At 40.2% G+C, this 18082-nt stretch overlaps 2 protein-coding genes across 5 annotated transcripts in view; both read left to right on the top strand.

The window, feature by feature from the left end:
• LOC146361568 (T-cell surface glycoprotein CD4-like) overlaps positions 1 to 14720 on the top strand; it is a 44521-nt gene extending 29801 nt beyond the window's left edge. For 2 of the 4 annotated variants that reach the window (XR_014799390.1, XR_014799391.1), the window contains 5 exons: positions 8352 to 8489; positions 10549 to 10636; positions 11356 to 11608; positions 11692 to 12448; positions 12589 to 14720. Coding sequence is in view for 2 of the 4 variants with exons in the window: in XM_084920768.1 (XP_084776894.1) it covers positions 768 to 904 (137 nt within the window). In the remaining 2 variants the exon portion in view is untranslated. Of the gene's footprint in view, positions 1 to 767; positions 5681 to 5706; positions 5861 to 8351; positions 8490 to 10548; positions 10637 to 11355; positions 11609 to 11691; positions 12449 to 12588 lie in introns of those variants that run through there. The other 2 variants (XM_084920769.1, XM_084920768.1) reach the window with 2 other exon arrangements.
• On the top strand, positions 11272 to 17095 carry LOC146361567 (neoverrucotoxin subunit beta-like). The gene is made up of 4 exons (XM_084922364.1): positions 11272 to 11277; positions 11356 to 11742; positions 14584 to 14618; positions 14704 to 17095. The coding sequence occupies exons 1-4, from the start codon at positions 11272 to 11274 to the stop codon at positions 15272 to 15274; spliced, it is 999 nt and encodes a 332-aa protein (XP_084778490.1). The 3' UTR covers positions 15275 to 17095.
• The last annotated feature ends 987 nt before the right edge of the window (positions 17096 to 18082 follow it).

Genomic DNA, 18082 nt, shown 5'->3' with positions numbered 1-18082 from the left:
CTGTGCTGCAACACTGCCACCTGCTGGACTGCACCAACACCTGTGAACACATTTGAATCTTTAAAGAGTTCCAGTGTCGTGTTTGCCTTTTAAATATTGTTCACTTTTCATATTAAAAAAAGTGAAAACAAGAACTTAAATCTGAATCTAAAATCAGAAGCAGCACTACAAGAGGAAGAAAACAATTTTATTAGCTTTTTTTTCCCCTTTTTTTGTTTGTTTCAGATCTGCCCACAATATTTTAGTATTCCACTGTCAGGCGTGTTTTTAGAAGCAGCATACAGCATACATGTAGCTTGCCATCACCAGTGTGTGAATGTGTGTGTGTGAATGGGTGGATGACTGAATGTAGTGTAAAGTGCTTTGGGGTCCATAGGGACAAAGTAAAGCGATATACAAATACAGGCCATTTACCATTACATCACCTACCAAGCTGCAGTAGTGTTAAAACAGAGAGGATAAAAGAGGAAACAGACCTTCTAGAGCTCAAACACTGACTAAAATGAACAGCTAATTTACTGAACCACTAAGGTGTGCCTCGTGCGGATTTGACTTTGGGCTGATTTGACAGCATAAAGCAAAGATTGCGCTGCTTCCCAGCAAACTTACAAATGCTACACTTAAGAAGTTGCACTTTAAAATGTAAAAACGTAACAGAAAGCATCTTTATTTTTAGGCCAACAGCGGCTTCCTCCCTTAAAAAGAAAAAAGTGTTTTTTACACGTTCAGCTCTGATTAAACTGATGTTTATCTGTTTTGTGTTGCAGAGAAGCCCGCCGTTAAAATAACGACTCCACGTCCTTTGCCTCCTGTGACTGTTTTGCCTCGGGGTGCAGCGGTAACCTCCTCCCTGCAGCACCTGACTCTCCTCTGTCCTGCTCTGTTTGTGCTTTTCTTCTCTTGAAAGTAGGCACAGACTTGAGTTAAAGTTGGGTTTAGCTTTAATCAAAAACTAGATTATACCTTAAAAATAACATTTCACACTGTCGTATAAAGTAAAACCCTTCTTTTCCATATTTGCTCTAAACCTGGTAAATGTATGATGGAGCTGCTTTGAATTATTGACATCCATACATCTATCGTCATTATATACAGCTATCGTCTTAACGTTTCATCCTTCAGCTCAGACGACTGAAAAACTCCTCTTCTGCCCTGAGGCATTTCTTATTAGTCTGTTCAGTGTGCTGATGTAACTCATCCTCCAATCAGGTGACAGAAAAATGTAAAAACTAAACCTCAGCTCGAAACCACCTGCAACTGTTACACTCCGACTCACCTGCTGCATCCACCTCCACCTGTTTTCAGCCCTCCAAAACAAACATGAATGAACTCGCTGCACTAATGTTCATGACATCAACGTTAAATTGATCCATTTATAAACAGTCTCCTAAAGACAGGCTGTCATGTTATTCCATGTATGTTGACAGTCATAAAGATAGTCGTTTAGCTTAGTCTTGCTAATCAAGTCATCTGCCCTGCTGGGCACGCTGTGTCATGACACCAGAGATATCGGTGTAGTCCTGTTTAGATCTGATTGGAGTCAGATGGTGTTTTCATTGCTTTTCAGTGCTAACTTCATGCTGTGTTACTGGAAAACAAAGAAATAACCTCCAAAATCTGTAAGTATCCATATTGGCCAATATTGGTTAATGCCTGAAAAACTGATGAAATAGTCTCCTGGCTGATATCCATCCGCTGAGTCAGCCTCCAAATTCAATGATTTCAAAACTGAGTGTGGCCCTGAAAGGTCAAACAGCTGCAAGTAGAAAAGTACTCCAAAAACACACAAAGTACAATAAAAGAAAAAAAAAACAAAACCTCACAAAAAGTTATTTTTTAGTAGTGTTTTCTTCAATTTCCTTTCTGTTTTGTGTACTTGTTCCATTTGTTAATGTTTTCTTATGTTGCAGTGCATTTGACCTTTGAGCGCCACCATTTAAATAAATAAAAAATAAGTTCTATGGAGAGCTGACGAGGTTTTAAAACCAGTCATTATTTACCCCTTTTGAAGCTCTTTTGATGCCTGAGACCAAAAAAGGACATTACAGCAGAAGAAGAAGAAAAGTATCCGAACAACATCGATACGACCCAGATTACTGTCATAAACAGAAAAATAAAGTTGTTCGACTTTCCGAGATTGCTGCCGGACCTTTAACGTCTAAAGTTTCAGTGTGTGTTTCGTTATAATTGTACTCAGATACTTCTGTGATGGGCCAATATTAGTCATATTGATCAAATTGGAATTCTTCCACAGAAAATACCTTTATAAAGCTGATTTACATTGTTTACGTTCTTTGTCAATCGCCAGGAGGGAAGTGCTCCCTATCATCTATGAATAAAACAGGAAGTCACACTGTCAGGCAGATTTAACAGGCTTTAATCTACCTGGATGTTTCACAGTGACGCCATATAGAGACTGATGTTTGCCACAGACCGGGATTGTGAAGGTTTTTTTTTTTTTTTTTTTAGGTTGTGCTCATTTCAGTGATTCTCCTTGCATGTGTGTCTTTGTATCACTGACGTAAAAAGCATTAGTTTGATCCAAAGACATTCAACATCAAATTAATCTTTAAAGTATCAGATATGTGAAACATGTGAGAACAATCGGCCACCACATGGAGCTGTCACAGTTATGATTATTATTATTGTTAGTAGTATTATTAATAATCGTTATTATTGTTATTATTATTTATTAACAATGGAGGAGCTCCAGCAAATTTAAGACTTACTAAATCTGATGTCATGGATCTCTGCAGAAGATTAGCAGCTAAAGGAGGTCATTGTACATTATGCAGTTTGTTTTTCTCTGTATTTATTTGAAGAAATTACTGTTGAAGGAAAATAAGCACTTACAACTAGGCTGTTATTTATTATTGATTAAAAAAAACAAAAATGTAAAAGTGAAGTTTATTTATGTTTTTGACAACAAAATATTCAAAAGAAATGTTCCAGTTGCCCCCCCCCAACCCCCCAAAACTGTCAAAAATAATCTGTTTACTAAAAACAGCAAAACATCCAACACAATCCACACAAGTGTGTGAATGTGTGTGTGAATGGGTGGATGACTGGATGTGTAAAGCGCTTTGGGGCCCTTAGGGACTAGTAAAGCGCTATACAAATACAGGCCATTTACCATTTACAATCCAACAAAAGCATGACTTTATTACAATCAGTGCTGAGAATAGTCAGTAAAATGTCAGATTTATTGTCTGCGTCTTCTATCATTTACTATACAATACTGTTATTAAAGATCTGCTGTGTTTTATATATTTATATATATTGTTTCGGATGCAGATGGGTCAAAACATCCCGAAGCTCCCTTTAAGCTTCATCTTGTTTACCGGCATATTTTATGTTTATGAAGTGACGAGAGATCAAAAAAGCTGCAACGCAGATGTGTGTGAGTCTTCCCAGGTCGCACAAAGAGCTGATTAACCGATTAGTTGACTGAGCAGCAGTTCAGCTCTGCAAACGATGCTACTCGCTTGATTTTCAGGGTTCAGTCCTCAAACCATAGTTTGAGTTTTCTTGCACAAGCCAGTGCATCAAAGTTGTTTTGCTTCCATAGTCAAAGATTTACTCCCAACTTTCATACCTCAGATTTTATCTGTCAACATTTCAGGTTTATTTATTATCTGGTTTAATTGTTGCAGTGTCATAGTAGAGATCTTAACAAAATGTTAGGGTCAGGGAACGAACGAGGATCCTCTTTTGTTTGTATCAGTTTTTTGTTTCATTTTTTTTCTCTTTTCAGTGATAACAGATGATAACAGATCAGTGGTTTAGAGTCTTCTTCATCAACATGTGGAGTTAACTGTCTGTTTAATTACACAAAGACTCTAGGCACTACAACGTTCAGCCAACTTGTTGGCTTTAAGTCATTTTCAGATTAGTTTGTGTTAAGTTTTAATATGAATAATTCTGCCTGTCAGTCATCCGATGAAGACCAATCAGTTGTGTTCAGTGTTTTGTTTTCATAATTTGTTTTGTTCCTTGGCTTAGTTGTTGTGTCATGGAGGTATTTGTCAGGGTTTCACAGCCTTGGAAACATCCAGTGTTTTTAGTTTCTTTGCTTCAGCTCAAGTTTAAGCCTGTTTATCATACAGTTTTAAGTCAGGACAGACTGAACCAAACTCCAGGATCTTTTCCCTTATACCAACTTAATCAACCAAAAACATCGTGGTCATGTGACCAGGATCATTTAAGTGTAACTACTGCTTGCTCTGGTGTGACCACAGGTGGCGCTACAGTGTTTCTCTTGTAGAAACCATCAAAGAAGCTGCGACCGCACATAAACTGTCTGTCAGTCACCCAATCAGTTAATCAATCAGCTCTGATGTGCCGTGTGTTTGTGTATCGCTGCGCTGTTACAGTCTGAATGGTGAGGGTCTCTGCTCGGGGTACCAATGATGTCTGAAGGTAATCACAGCAGTCATGTGACCCTGGTCTTTTTCATTGTAGCAGACCATGGTGTGAAGTGTGGAAAGCAACCCAGAGGCATTGTGGGAAATTTAGGAAAAACTGGTAGCTTTTTTTTTTCTTCTTTTCTTCCCTGTTTCTGGTTGTTTTTAATGCAGTTTATTTAACCCTTTAAAGCCAGTTGGAGCGGCACGCTCTGTTTTGCATAACTATATTTAAATCCCTGTAGAACCCGAACCTCATAAGCTACTGCAATAATTTTTTTTGCATATGAAACCGGACGAATTGTACTTCTTATGCCATCAGCTTGTCCTAGGTCACGGTTTCCTTCCACATATAGCTTTGCAAAAACTGCATAAAAAGCACTTGCAGCAACAAAAACATAATATTCCAGAAACACGCTTTGCCGATCCGATCAGCTGTTCGTAACACTTCTCACATTGAAACAGACGTCAGTGCAAACGATCGCATGTCCGCCATTTCCTGCCCGAAACCGAAAGTGACGTCATTTTCGCAGAAAATGTAGTTTTTTATTTGTAGGCCTTAAAAGCCTATACTGGTGTTTTTATAAGTCATGTTTGACTTCATGCTTTTCTGAATAGTTTCTGGGATGCTTAGAACTCAAATTGCACTGCTGGAAATAGTTTATTTTGATGCATATGCTGTTTTCTTTGCAAATTTGCATCATAGGATTGTTTTTCGTTTTTCCTGCAGTATATAAAAATTGGTGCATCTCAAAAATAAAACTATGAAGACACTCAAAATAAATTTCCTGTTGTTGTAAACTATTTTTTGCAACTTTTTTGTATTTAAAGTTTTGAAGGATAAACCTCTTAAATTTGTCCAAGTAGAAATATATGTAAAAAAACCAAAAACAATTTTCAATTTTTTTTTGTAGTTTATTGCACTTTTTTGCAATTAATGTAGTTACTATGGACTTAATGCATACATATTATTAAAATATGGGCTATAACAGTTGTATTGATGTAAAGCAACTTGAAATGCTCCCAAAAATGGCACTACAGCATGTAAAAATATAAAGTAAGCTCTGGCGGACTTGGTTCTATGGTAGGTCTTAAAGGGTTAATTGCTTGTTTTTTGTTCTGAAAACTGGATTCAAACCTTTGTTTTGACTCTGAGTGTGATGTTAAGGAAGGTGTTGATGACTTCAGACGTTATCAGCAGTTCTGGTGTGTTTGTTACATCTGACGTTTGCAGGTTCATTGCTGAAGCTCAATAAAAACCCAACAATAAAACGAAACGTTTCTCGGTGTTTTTGTTCTGCAGTAACAGTTTCCTGCGACAAGGAGGAGCCACTGAATCCACTGTGACGATGGAAATGTTTAATTATCAATGAGAAATGTTTATGCAGTAATTTATATTTTACACTTACCATGTGAATTTGTTTTGTGTGTTTTATTAAATAAAGAGTTAACAATCAGATGTCAGTCCCACTGAAGCCAAGTTCAGATAATTAAATTGAAAAAGATTTAAAAATGTGTCTTTGAGGTATTCCCTGTTATTGTTTATGATTGGTTTGTGAAACAGCTGATTCATTAACTGATTCATTCAGTTAATGGAATGATTGAATAATAAAGTCCCGTTTAAACACAAATTGTTCTACAATAATTAAAAACAAACTTTTTTTTACTCTTTTGTCTTTTTTTTTTTGTTTCTCTGAAACTATCTGCATCATGTCGGGGTGTAACATGGTGATATAGATAAGTGGCAGAGGAAAAATGTGGACAACAAAAGGCTTTAAATAAACGTAATCAGCGCCTGCAGTGATGAAGCTGCTGTAGTGCTCTATTCTGATGAAGGTGAGCACAGTGTGTCAGAACGAGCTTCATCTGAAGGGTGGCTGACCTCCGTCTTAGAGATGGGATGAGGAGAGCAGAGCCAAAACTCCATGAATCTGTGACCTCTCTATTAGTGAAGATCCTTTAGCGTCCCTCTGGATCGATGGATGAACTCCTGGAGTCAGGAAAGGTTGTGTTTCTGATCGACTCAATCAACATCAGCCAGCAACATCTTGGTTTAAAAATAAATGACATGAAGCAAAACATTCTTACATGGTTCATACATGGTGATTCAGGACAAATATCTCATTTTATTCCTTCCTTTTTGGTAACTTCAGCAAAGAGTCTAAATATTCCTTTAGGCGTATTGTAACACACTCCTTCAACACAAACCATGAGGGGACTTTTTCATTTATGAGGACACAGGTTGTAAATCAAACACAGCATTCATTTCTACTCTGCCCCACCCTCCTGTGGTACTCAGCTAAAATAAAAAAAGGACCTGGACGCACATATTCACAATCTTACAAAGCTACATTATTGTCAGTAAATTTGGAGAACCTCTTTTGGTCACAGGACCCTTGAGCATCTGTAATCTGTACTTATAATACTACTAATTATTAATTAATTAATATATTAATTAATATATTAATATTCCATATTAATATATTAATTAATATAATGATCATAATCTGTGCATCTGTCCTGAATCCCGCAGCTGTATTCAGTACAGATATCAGTTGTACGCTGGTGGACTTCCCTTTTAGTGAGAGTAAATGCAAACAGGAAGCATCACTTTTTAAAGGATTTCACATCCTCATCATTAAAGCTTTTCTTCTCGGTTTTTACTGTAAATGTCGCTTCTGTTTTTCACAGCAACACAGAGTCATTTCATTTCATTGCGTTTACTACAGTTTTCTGCTGTGTCAGTGTGTGGGCCTCACTGCTCATCTGAGAGCTCACATTCACATCTTCAGTAGCACTTTATAGTGATGTCATATAATAATAGTAATAATTTAAAACAGATATATTATTCAAGAAATTCAAAGTGTTTATTGTCATGTGTCACAAGAGAAAAGGCATTTCTCTGTGCAATGAAATTCTTTCTTTGCTGTCCACCCACAGATGCCAATTAATATATACAATAGAAACAGAACATGTAAATACAAATAGTACAAATAAATAAATGTAGACAGTAAAGGAGACAAAATATGGAGATCTGAAACAGAAATGTGTGTAAAAGAGCTATAGCTTAATGTGTAAGATGACCTGATGTGCAAAATAAATGTATTATTACTGTTCAAAAATGGGTCAGCTGTTCAAGAGTCTGATGGCAGTGGGGAAGAAGGAGTTGTTGAGTCTCGATATTCTGGATTTCACACTTCTGAACCTCCGCCCTGAGGGCAGAAGTGTGAACAGTCCGTGTTGGGGGTGTGTGGGGTCTTTGAGGATGGAGGCAGCTCTCCTCTGGACTCGATGATGGTAGATGCTCTGCAAAGAGGGCAGCGGTGTCCTGGTGATCTTCTCCGCGGTTGTTATCACTGTCTGCAGGCGTTTGCGGTCCATAGCAGTAGTGCTGCCGTACCATGCAGTGATGCAGCTGGTCAGTGTGCTCTCCACAGTGCAGCTGTAGAAGCTGCTGAGGATCTTGGCCGACATACCAAATTTCCTCAGCCTCCTCAGGAAATACAGCCGCTGCTGAGCCTTCTTGACCAGCTGTGTGGTGTTCAGTGACCAGGTGAGGTCCTCGGTGATGTAGACGCCCAGGCACCTGAAGCTGCTCACCCTCTCCACTTCAAGGCCCCGGATAGACAGCGGTTGGTGAGGTCTCCTCTTCTTCCTCATGTCCACTATAATCTCTTTTGCCTCGTCAGTGTTGAGGGTGAGGTTGTCCTCACACCATGACACCAGACCGGCCACCTCTCTCCTGTAAGCCGCCTTGTCTCCTCCAGTGATGCAACCGATCACTGCAGTGTCGTCCGCGAACTTCAAAATGATGTTATTCTGAATATGGTTATGATTATCACATGCAGTGATAGCTGTAAATTGTATGTTTATAAATGACATATTGAGGTGTAATATGTATAAATGATGAATTAAGCGCTTGCTCTGCTTACTTTGTTTCCTCTGCAGGTGAAGGTAGAAAGTGTGTGTGCGCTGATGTGGATGTGAATTCAGCAGCATGGATCAGTGTGAGGACAGAGAGGAGGGAGTCCCTCCCTCTAAAACCACTCTGTGTGGGGAACATGAGAGCCAGACCGAAGCTCAGAGGTGAGGTACAGAGGTACTATTCACACTCAAAACTGTGTGTGTGTGTGTCACGTTATAGTTCAGAGCAGCGGTACACACTGTATTCTGCCAGACCTGGGCCCAGCTGCAGATCCCTAATGACTGACTTGTACTTGGAGTTACCTGTGTTTTTTACTCAAAAGCGCCTCCCTTCCAGTTTGTCCTCCTCACTGTTTTGTGGAGTGAATCAAACACAAGACTGTACTAAACTTGAACCTGAATCTAAACATGAACCGATGCCTGAAACAACAAGCATACCTGAAAAAGAAGCCTCTGCGACTTCAAAGTAAGTCACTGAAATACAGGGAGTGCAGAATTATTAGGCAAATGAGTATTTTGTCCACATCATCCTCTTCATGCATGTTGTCTTACTCCAAGCTGTATAGGCTCGAAAGCCTACTACCAATTAAGCATATTAGGTGATGTGCATCTCTGTAATGAGAAGGGGTGTGGTCTAATGACATCAACACCCTATATCAGGTGTGCATAATTATTAGGCAACGTCCTTTCCTTTGGCAAAACGGGTCAAAAGAAGGACTTGACAGGCACAGAAAAGTCAAAAATAGTGAGATATCTTGCAGAGGGATGCAGCAGTCTCAAAATTGCAAAGCTTCTGAAGCGTGATCATCGAACAATCAAGCGTTTCATTCAAAATAGTCAACAGGGTCGCAAGAAGTGTGTGGAAAAACCAAGGCGCAAAATAACTGCCCATGAACTGAGAAAAGTCAAGCGTGCAGCTGCCAAGATGCCACTTGCCACCAGTTTGGCCATATTTCAGAGCTGCAACATCACTGGAGTGCCCAAGAGCACAAGGTGTGCAATACTCAGAGACATGGCCAAGGTAAGAAAGGCTGAAAGACGACCACCACTGAACAAGACACACAAGCTGAAACGTCAAGACTGGGCCAAGAAATATCTCAAGACTGGTTTTTCTAAGGTTTTATGGACTGATGAAATGAGAGTGAGTCTTGATGGGCCAGATGGATGGGCCCGTGGCTGGATTGGTAAAGGGCAGAGAGCTCCAGTCCAACTCAGACGCCAGCAAGGTGGAGGTGGAGTACTGGTTTGGGCTGGTATCATCAAAGATGAGCTTGTGGGGCCTTTTCGGGTTGAGGATGGAGTCAAGCTCAACTCCCAGTCCTACTGCCAGTTTCTGGAGGACACCTTCTTCAAGCAGTGGTACAGGAAGAAGTCTGCATCCTTCAAGAAAAACATGATTTTCATGCAGGACAATGCTCCATCACACGCGTCCAAGTACTCCACAGCGTGGCTGGCAAGAAAGGGTATAAAAGAAGAAAAACTAATGACATGGCCTCCTTGTTCACCTGATCTGAACCCCATTGAGAACCTGTGGTCCATCATCAAATGTGAGATTTACAAGGAGGGAAAACAGTACACCTCTCTGAACAGTGTCTGGGAGGCTGTGGTTGCTGCTGCACGCAATGTTGATGGTGAACAGATCAAAACACTGACAGAATCCATGGATGGCAGGCTTTTGAGTGTCCTTGCAAAGAAAGGTGGCTATATTGGTCGCTGATTTGTTTTTGTTTTGTTTTTGAATGTCAGAAATGTATATTTGTGAATGTGGAGATGTTATATTGGTTTCACTGGTAAAAATAAATAATTGAAATGGGTATATATTTGTTTTTTGTTAAGTTGCCTAATAATTATGCACAGTAATAGTCACCTGCACACACAGATATCCCCCTAAAATAGCTAAAACTAAAAACAAACTAAAAACTACTTCCAAAAACATTCAGCTTTGATATTAATGAGTTTTTTGGGTTCATTGAGAACATGGTTGTTGTTCAATAATAAAATTATTCCTCAAAAATACAACTTGCCTAATAATTCTGCACTCCCTGTACTAGTAACAGTAAAACCACAGAACTGTAAATCAACAGAGCGTCTGTGATTAAAAGCCTGAAGTAAAGTTGTGACTCATAAATCTCCTTTCTCACTTTACATGAAACACTTCTTTATAGAGATATTAACCATGCACAGTTAAATAATTCATTAAAATTGGATGATCTCTCTTCAGTCTTCAGATCATCGGTTGTAAACATGTCATGGATCAGGATCAGGCTGGGCCCCGGCAGATGATCTGTCCAGTGTTGAACAGCAGTGCTGTAAGTCATGCTTCATCCTGTTTCAGTTCCTTTTCTTTATATTAAAAAAAAAAGTTATTTCCTCTTTTGTTCCTGATAAGCAGACTCTGAGGTAAACATCACATTACAGCCACAGCAAAGGGAAGCGTCCTGATTTGAACCTGAACAAGTCATTGTTCTGTCTCTTCTTCATTTTAGAAAACACCTATCCACCTCAGCGTACAACATCATGTTTGACACCACATTCGTGTTTGGCATATAATTTAACACAGAAGATAAATGCACAGTAAATTTTTTACCTCTAATGTAGAGACACCTTGAGAAAAAAAAATTGGGTAGCTTTGTCAGCCTCAGGGATCAACAGACTGCACTCTGATAACAAAGTCACAGGCAGGATGACAAAGACCAAACAGCAAAGACTAAACTCGGGTCACTTGGACCTCTAAGCAGAACACTGACCTAACAATTAGACTGTCCTTTTTTAAGAAAGACTGTCTAAAATGACAAGATTCAAGGTTACTGCAAAATTACAAAAATTAAAATTTGATTAAATTTGATGTTAGTCGCACAAAAATGTTGAAGTTTATGGTCTTAAAGCCTATATTATCTGTTGTGTTTGACCAGTCTATTTGGGTTTTTTTCTGTTAACAACTCAGATGTTGGTGAGATTTTATAAAACGAGTCTTTCTTGTTCATTGTTTAGTATACGAATTATCAAAAACGTTCTCTTACTTTATCAGATAAAAAAGACAGACGGGCTTTTAAAGGAATGGCTGTGGGAAACTCTGGAGACTTTGGGAACTGAAGAGCTGAAACACTTCAAGTGGTGTCTGCAAAATGTTACTGAGTCAAGGGATGGCTTCAAGCCAATCAAAAAGAGTCGACTGGAGAACGCAGACAGACTGGACACAGTGGACCTGATGGTGCAGATGTACGATACAAAGACTGCAGCGGTGACAAAGAAGATTTTAAAGAAGATCAAAAGGAATGAAGGTCTGCTATTTAGAGGAAATATAAAGGCTGTACCTGTTGTTTTAAACAATAGTGAAAATGAATCCATTATTGGTTTTCAACAGGACAACCATTTCCCCAAATTCTGCTGCAGGATCAACCAGCTAATGCCACAGGTATGTGTTCATTATGGTACTAAATCATACTACACTAAGACTGATAATATTACTGTAATATATGTAATAAAAAAGGGGGGAGACGTAATAGCTGATTTAATCTAAACCTTTCTCACGTTTCCACAATTCACTAACTTGCTTCTGTGTGAAAAGGTGAGTCTGTCCGTATCTAACCGCAAACAGTTTTCAACTCCAGTCAAACAAATCTTTAGCTAATCTGCTATATGAGTTGAACAATTTCTCAGTTTCCCAGACTTCCAAAGTAGAAGATCTGTGACTGACTAGCAACAATGCTAGCAGATTTTGTCCACTAGAGTTTAATGATGGAAACCCAACATAAATTAGGGAGAACCAAACTTATTTACCCTGTTACCATGGTTCCGAATAGGTAGATATCTTCAGCGCTCAGGCTCACCCAAGCCCAAACTTCTCGTTGAGAAAGGGGTGTCAATTGCATCTAGGGACCAGTTGATCCAATCCATAATTCCTCTTTTAGGTTTTAGAGAACAGACTGTGAGAGAATGTTCCAGGGAAAAGTAATACAAAAAACACGAGACTAGACAAGGACATAAGAGGCTAAGGGAGAGGAGGAGGAGGAGAGGAGAAAAGTGCGACCGCCTTCGTCAAGAGCAAGAGCAGGTTATGATGTTTCAGAAAGGGCTCTTCTGAGGCTGCTACCAGTCATCAAAGACTCCAAGAAAGCTGTGTAAGTACACAGATATTTATTGAGATACTCAGCTTACTAGAAGAGCTAATCATTGCTTTGTTATTTGAATGATTGATTGATTTGATTGATTGATTGATTGATTGATTGATTGATTGATTGATTGATTATTTTCCCTTTAGACTAAGTGGCTGTAACCTTTCACAGAGAAGCTGTGAAGCTCTGTCCTCAGTTTTAAACTGTGACTCATCTCATCTGAGGAAGCTGGATCTGAGTAACAACAATGTGCAAGATTCTGGTGTGAAGATACTGTCTGCTGGATTGAAGAGTTCATACTGCAGACTGGATTCACTCAGGTCAGAACAGAGTTAAAAGGCATGAGAACTCTAAATACTTGATAAACTAAATAATAATAATAATAATAATAATAATAATAATAATAAGGTTGCAAGCACAGATGATAGGGCCCTTGTGTATGTCCAGACAAGCTGTAGTTACTTTTGTACATCATGGTTGGAACCTTTAATGTAAATTCGATCTACATGAGATGACACTATGTGTGATCTAATATCGTGACATAGATATCTCAAGGCTTGGATTCTCATGAAGCATGTGATGTTTAGGGCAGATCGAACTATACTTATATTTTATTTGCCCCAAAAATGCTGTTTCACAAAAAGACAACTTTACATCACCAATATCTTTGGATTGAACTCACAAAAGATGCAGCCAGACTTGCACCTTAAAATCAAAATAGCTGATTTCTTATTGATTTTTGAGTATGATGTTTTTGCACATTCCAGCACATTACATGAGGGAGCTCAATTTTAGATAGACAGATTAAATGTAGCACCAGGGCCTAAACTTCGACAGAGGAGTTGTTAATAATGTTATATCCTCAATTTGTAGCACTCTGGTGCTTGTAAGAAACCAGAAAGATCTTCATTTAGCCTGGAATAAGATCTTGCTGCTCTATATACATGTTATTAAAAAACTCCTCTGTAAAGCTAGGACATCTTAGTCTTCACTGATTGAAGAAATGCTAGAAAAATGTAGGACTGCTTTCATACATTTGTACAGTCTTTCTTAAATTAAAAACATCCTGGCTCACAGTGATGCTGAAAAAGTAGTTCATGCATTTAATACTTCTGGAGTGGACTGTTGTCATTTATTACTATAAAAGCTCAGTGAAACACCTTCAATTGATCCAGAATGCTGGAAAATGTATATGTAGGCTTGTCTTTTGTGGAACCAGTTCCCAGTTTGGATTTGTGAGGACTCTCTCTCTGCTTTCACAACTGGGTTTAAAGTCAGGGTTGGATAAGGTCACCCTGAACTCTCCCTTAGTTACACTGCAATATGTCTATGATTCTGGGGCCCCTCTTTGATACACTGAGAATTTCCTCTTAACTCACTTCTTTTCACTCTCTCTCTCTCTCTATATATATATATATATATTTATATATATATCCACGAATACATCACGAAGCTTGCCCCAACTGACAGCGTGCTCAGTGAATACCTCAGGCAGCAGAAACCCAAGAAAGTGGAGGAAGGTGAGGAACCATCATGGAAGGACAGGCCCCTGCACGATATGTACCACCGGCAGATAGAGAAGGTGGCTGATATCCAGAAATCCTACCAGTGGCTGGACAAAGCTGGACTGAAAGACAGCACAGAGGCACTAATCATGGCAGCACAGGAACAAGCACTGAGCACAAGATCCATTGAGGCTGGGGTCTATCACACCAGGCAAGACCCCAGGTGCAGGCTGTGTAAAGATGCTCCAGAGACAATCCAGCACATAACAGCAGGGTGTAAGATGCTAGCAGGCAGGGCATACATGGAACGCCATAACCAAGTGGCCGGCATAGTGTACAGGAACATCTGTGCCGAGTATAACCTGGAAGTCCCGAGGTCAAAATGGGAGATGCCCCCAAGGGTGATGGAGAATGACCGAGCTAAGATCCTGTGGGACTTCCAGATACAGACGGACAAAATGGTGGTGGCTAACCAACCGGACATAGTGGTGGTAGACAAACATGAGAAGACGGCCATAGTGATCGATATATATATATATATATATATAGAGAGAGAGAGAGAGACCGCCCGCAGGGGCGAGAGGGGATTTTTTATTTTTTTTATAACTGCTTGATCTAACCCCCTTCTTCTTTTAGGTTGGAGCCTACTGGAGTTCAATGGTTGAGACCAGGTCTGAGGAAGTGTAAGCCTGTTTCCAATGTGATTTATAAAAGCAAAGCAGCACACAATCAATGAATAGATAACGGATGAATAAGTACAGATGCGTTTTTGATATCTCCATTAGATGCATGTGAACTCACGCTGGACTCAAACACGGCAAACAGAAAACTCAAGCTCACTGACAACAGCAGGAAGGTGGTATATGAGGGCTATCAGTTATATCCTGACCATCCGGAGAGGTTTGACAGGTGTCCTCAAATGCTGTGTAGAAATAGCCTGACAGGTCGCTGTTACTGGGAGTTTGAATGGAAAGGAGATGTTCAGTTAGCTGTGAGTTACAGAGGAATCAGAAGAAAAGGAGATGGGCTTGATTGCAGGTTTGGGGAGAATGATCAGTCCTGGAGTCTCTTCTGCTTTGATAATTGTTTCTCTGTCTGGCACAACAACAGACATGCTCTCCTCCCATTTTTGTCTCCCACTGTGTCCTCCTCTGTCTCTAACAGAGTAGGAGTGTTTGTGGACTGTCCTGCTGGCACTCTGTCCTTCTACAGAGTCTTCTCTGACACTCTGATCCACCTCCACACCTTCAACACCACATTCACTGAACCTCTTTATCCTGGAATAGGGTGTTTTATTCATTCCTCTGTGACTCTGTGCGATCTTTAGAAGAATCTTATCTGGTAACAAAATATGCAAGTTGAAAGTGGGATTTTTTTTCTTAGATGATCTTGTACAACTCTTAAAGTTGAGTAAAATCCAGTCAAGTGATCTGCAGGTCAATGATTTAATTAACTCAATAACCATAATATTAATAACCTCTCATGGGTTAAGGACTGCCTGACACAGTATGTGAGATTTGGTAGTACTGTGTCTAACCTGGTGATGCCCAGTACAGGAGCTCCGCAGGGATCTGTAATACTGTTGTTCACCTTGTGCACCACAGACTTTCCAAACAACACCAGGTCACCAACAGAAATCCTCTGATGATACACCCGGACAGTCTCGGTCGTTGTGTCCTTGGGCATGACACTTCAGCCGTTGCCTACTGGTCGTGGTCAGAGGGCCCGGTGGCACCAGTGTCCGGCAGCCACGCCTCTGTCAGTGCGCCCCAGGGCAGGTGTGGCTACAATGTAGCTTGCCATCACCAGTGTGTGAATGTGTGTGTGAATGCGTGGATGACTGAATGTAGTGTAAAGCGCTTTGGGGTCCTTAGGGACCAAGTAAAGCGCTATACCAATAAAGGCCATTTACCCTGAATGCCTTGGCAATCTGTTGCAGGGCCAACACAGAGAGGCTGACAATCATTCGCACTCACAATCACACATAAGAGCAGTTTAGAATCATCAATTAACCTAACCCCACTAACTGCTGACTAACTTTGGACTGTGGAAGAAGGCTGCAGTACCCAGAGAGAAACCACACAGATACACACCGCTGTGCTTCCCATGGTGTATAAGGTATAGAAAAATGTAATATGATTATGCAGGGTCTTAGGCTTGTAGAGTAATCATCCATTCATTCGCTTCCGCTTCTCCTTTTCAGGGTCGCGGGGGCGGGGCGGGGGCAGTGGAGCCTATCCTCGCTGTCATAGGGCAAAGAGGCAGGGTACTCGGTGGACAGGTCGCCAGTCTGTCGCAGTAGCTTGCCATCACCAGTGTGTGAATGTGTGTGAATGGGTGGATGACTGAATGTAGTGTAAAGCACTTTGGGGTCCTTAGGGACTACAATACAGGCCATTTACCAATTAACCTATCCCCACAAACTGCATGTCTTTGGATGGTGGGAGGAAGCCGGAGTACCCGGGGAGAACATGCAAACTCCACACAGAAAGACCCCGGCCTGATGGTGGAATTAAACTGAGGACCTTCTTGCTGTACGGCAACAGTGCTAGCCATCGTGCCACTGTGCTGATTGTAAAGTAAATAATCAAAAATAAACTTTGAAATCAGTTTAATCACGGGAGGATAGCTGTAGTGGCATTGCTTCTAAATCTATAAATAAACAATTAATGATCTGTAGTACTTGTAACTTAAAGTCTTAGAGGTGTCATGGTCCCGGTGTCTGCCCGCCCAGCCCCGCAAGGCTACATGTGCTTTTGTTTACTCTCTCTTTCTCTCGCCTCTCCACCTTGGCGGAGCTCACTGCGGGCCCCCGCCCTTGGACCATACCTGTTGTCCATCAGTCCGCCATTATGTGTTTGCCATTTAAGGCCGGGACGCAGACAGCCTCATCGCTGGATGATTGTGCGAGACACGTTAGTGAGCCTCTAGTATCAGTGAAATTTTCGTGTGTAACTCATGACATGTAAATAGTTTTCCCAGACCATAACCTACCCGCTGTGTGGACGTGTGTGACGAAGAGAGCGTGTGCGAGAGAGCTACCCCTTCCCTGATTTTCCCCCTGGACCCTAGGAACCCTGAATTTCCCCCAATGTATATATTCTGCACCTGGTGATTGCGTAAATAAAACTCTGTTTTTGGAACTGAACTCTGCTCTGCACTTGAGTCCCCGCCATCGCTTGTAACAAGAGGCTTAGTCACATCATAGCCCTACTCAATCAGCTGGCAGAGCCGATGTCCACAAGATGCAATTTGCACTGGTTTATGCAATAAAATAGTCTAGTTTAGTCACACTAATAAATTTGGGTCATTCCATCTCAAATCAGCCATTTTCTAGAAAATGTTCTGCTCAGCCAGCTCTAATTAGCATAAATATTTTATGTTACAAAGTTTCAACACATATACTAAGTGTTGTGAATTTTTAGCTTCATATAACAAATACTTAAAAAAAATGTTCCAACTCACTTTCAAACCATTTTTTTTTCACATGAATATCTAAAAAAAATGGTTTAAATGATAAGCTTGAAATTTTCACTAGTCATTTTTACCATCAACCATCAGGATCTGTAATTGTGTATTTCAGACAAATGCATCATATGTCTCTCTATTAGCGTATCAAGTAGTCCTTTAAAATCCCATATTTGTGCGTACTTAATGTTTTCAAGACCTACTCCTACCATTTTGAGCCCTTTTGTCCTAGAAGAGTCTGATAAGTATAGAACTTTTTATTTTAAACAGCCTTTGAGATATCGATGTTTAAACATTGCCTCAGATTTCAGTGTGCAAAAAAAAAAAAAAAAGACCTGAAAAGAACCTTTCTTTAAAAAGTCCTCCGCCAAGTCCTATATCCTGAAACTAATTGGATTTATGAATCTAAAATTTGTCAGCAACCATTATACATGTTCAAACTTTGTGTCACAACATTTTGATGTAAATTTCAGATGGTTGAGTAGAAGACCGGTGTTGATTTGAGATGAATGACCCGTTTAATAATCAATAATCTTGTGAGACACATAAGCTTCGTTGTGACTCAGTGTGACCACTGGAGGGAAGTAAAGACTCTTTTGCAACATATATTCACGCTGCAGACTGCAGACAGTGCACAGGACAGTGGGAGAGGTTTACTCATGCTTAT

The sequence above is a fragment of the Perissodus microlepis genome, chromosome 23 (genome assembly GCF_051167445.1).
Source record: "Perissodus microlepis isolate ML-2025 ecotype Zambia chromosome 23, ASM5116744v1, whole genome shotgun sequence".
Classification (NCBI taxonomy): Eukaryota; Metazoa; Chordata; class Actinopteri; order Cichliformes; family Cichlidae; genus Perissodus; species Perissodus microlepis.
This window is presented reverse-complemented; position numbering and strand designations above follow the sequence as displayed.

Excerpts from the sequence above, each read along its gene's own strand:
- LOC146361567 (XM_084922364.1), top strand. Across the intron at positions 11,743-14,583 it reads TCAACCAGCTAATGCCACAG|GTTGGAGCCTACTGGAGTTC; the intron begins GTATGTGTTCAT and ends TTCTTCTTTTAG. Across the intron at positions 14,619-14,703 it reads AGTTCAATGGTTGAGACCAG|TACAGATGCGTTTTTGATAT; the intron begins GTCTGAGGAAGT and ends CGGATGAATAAG.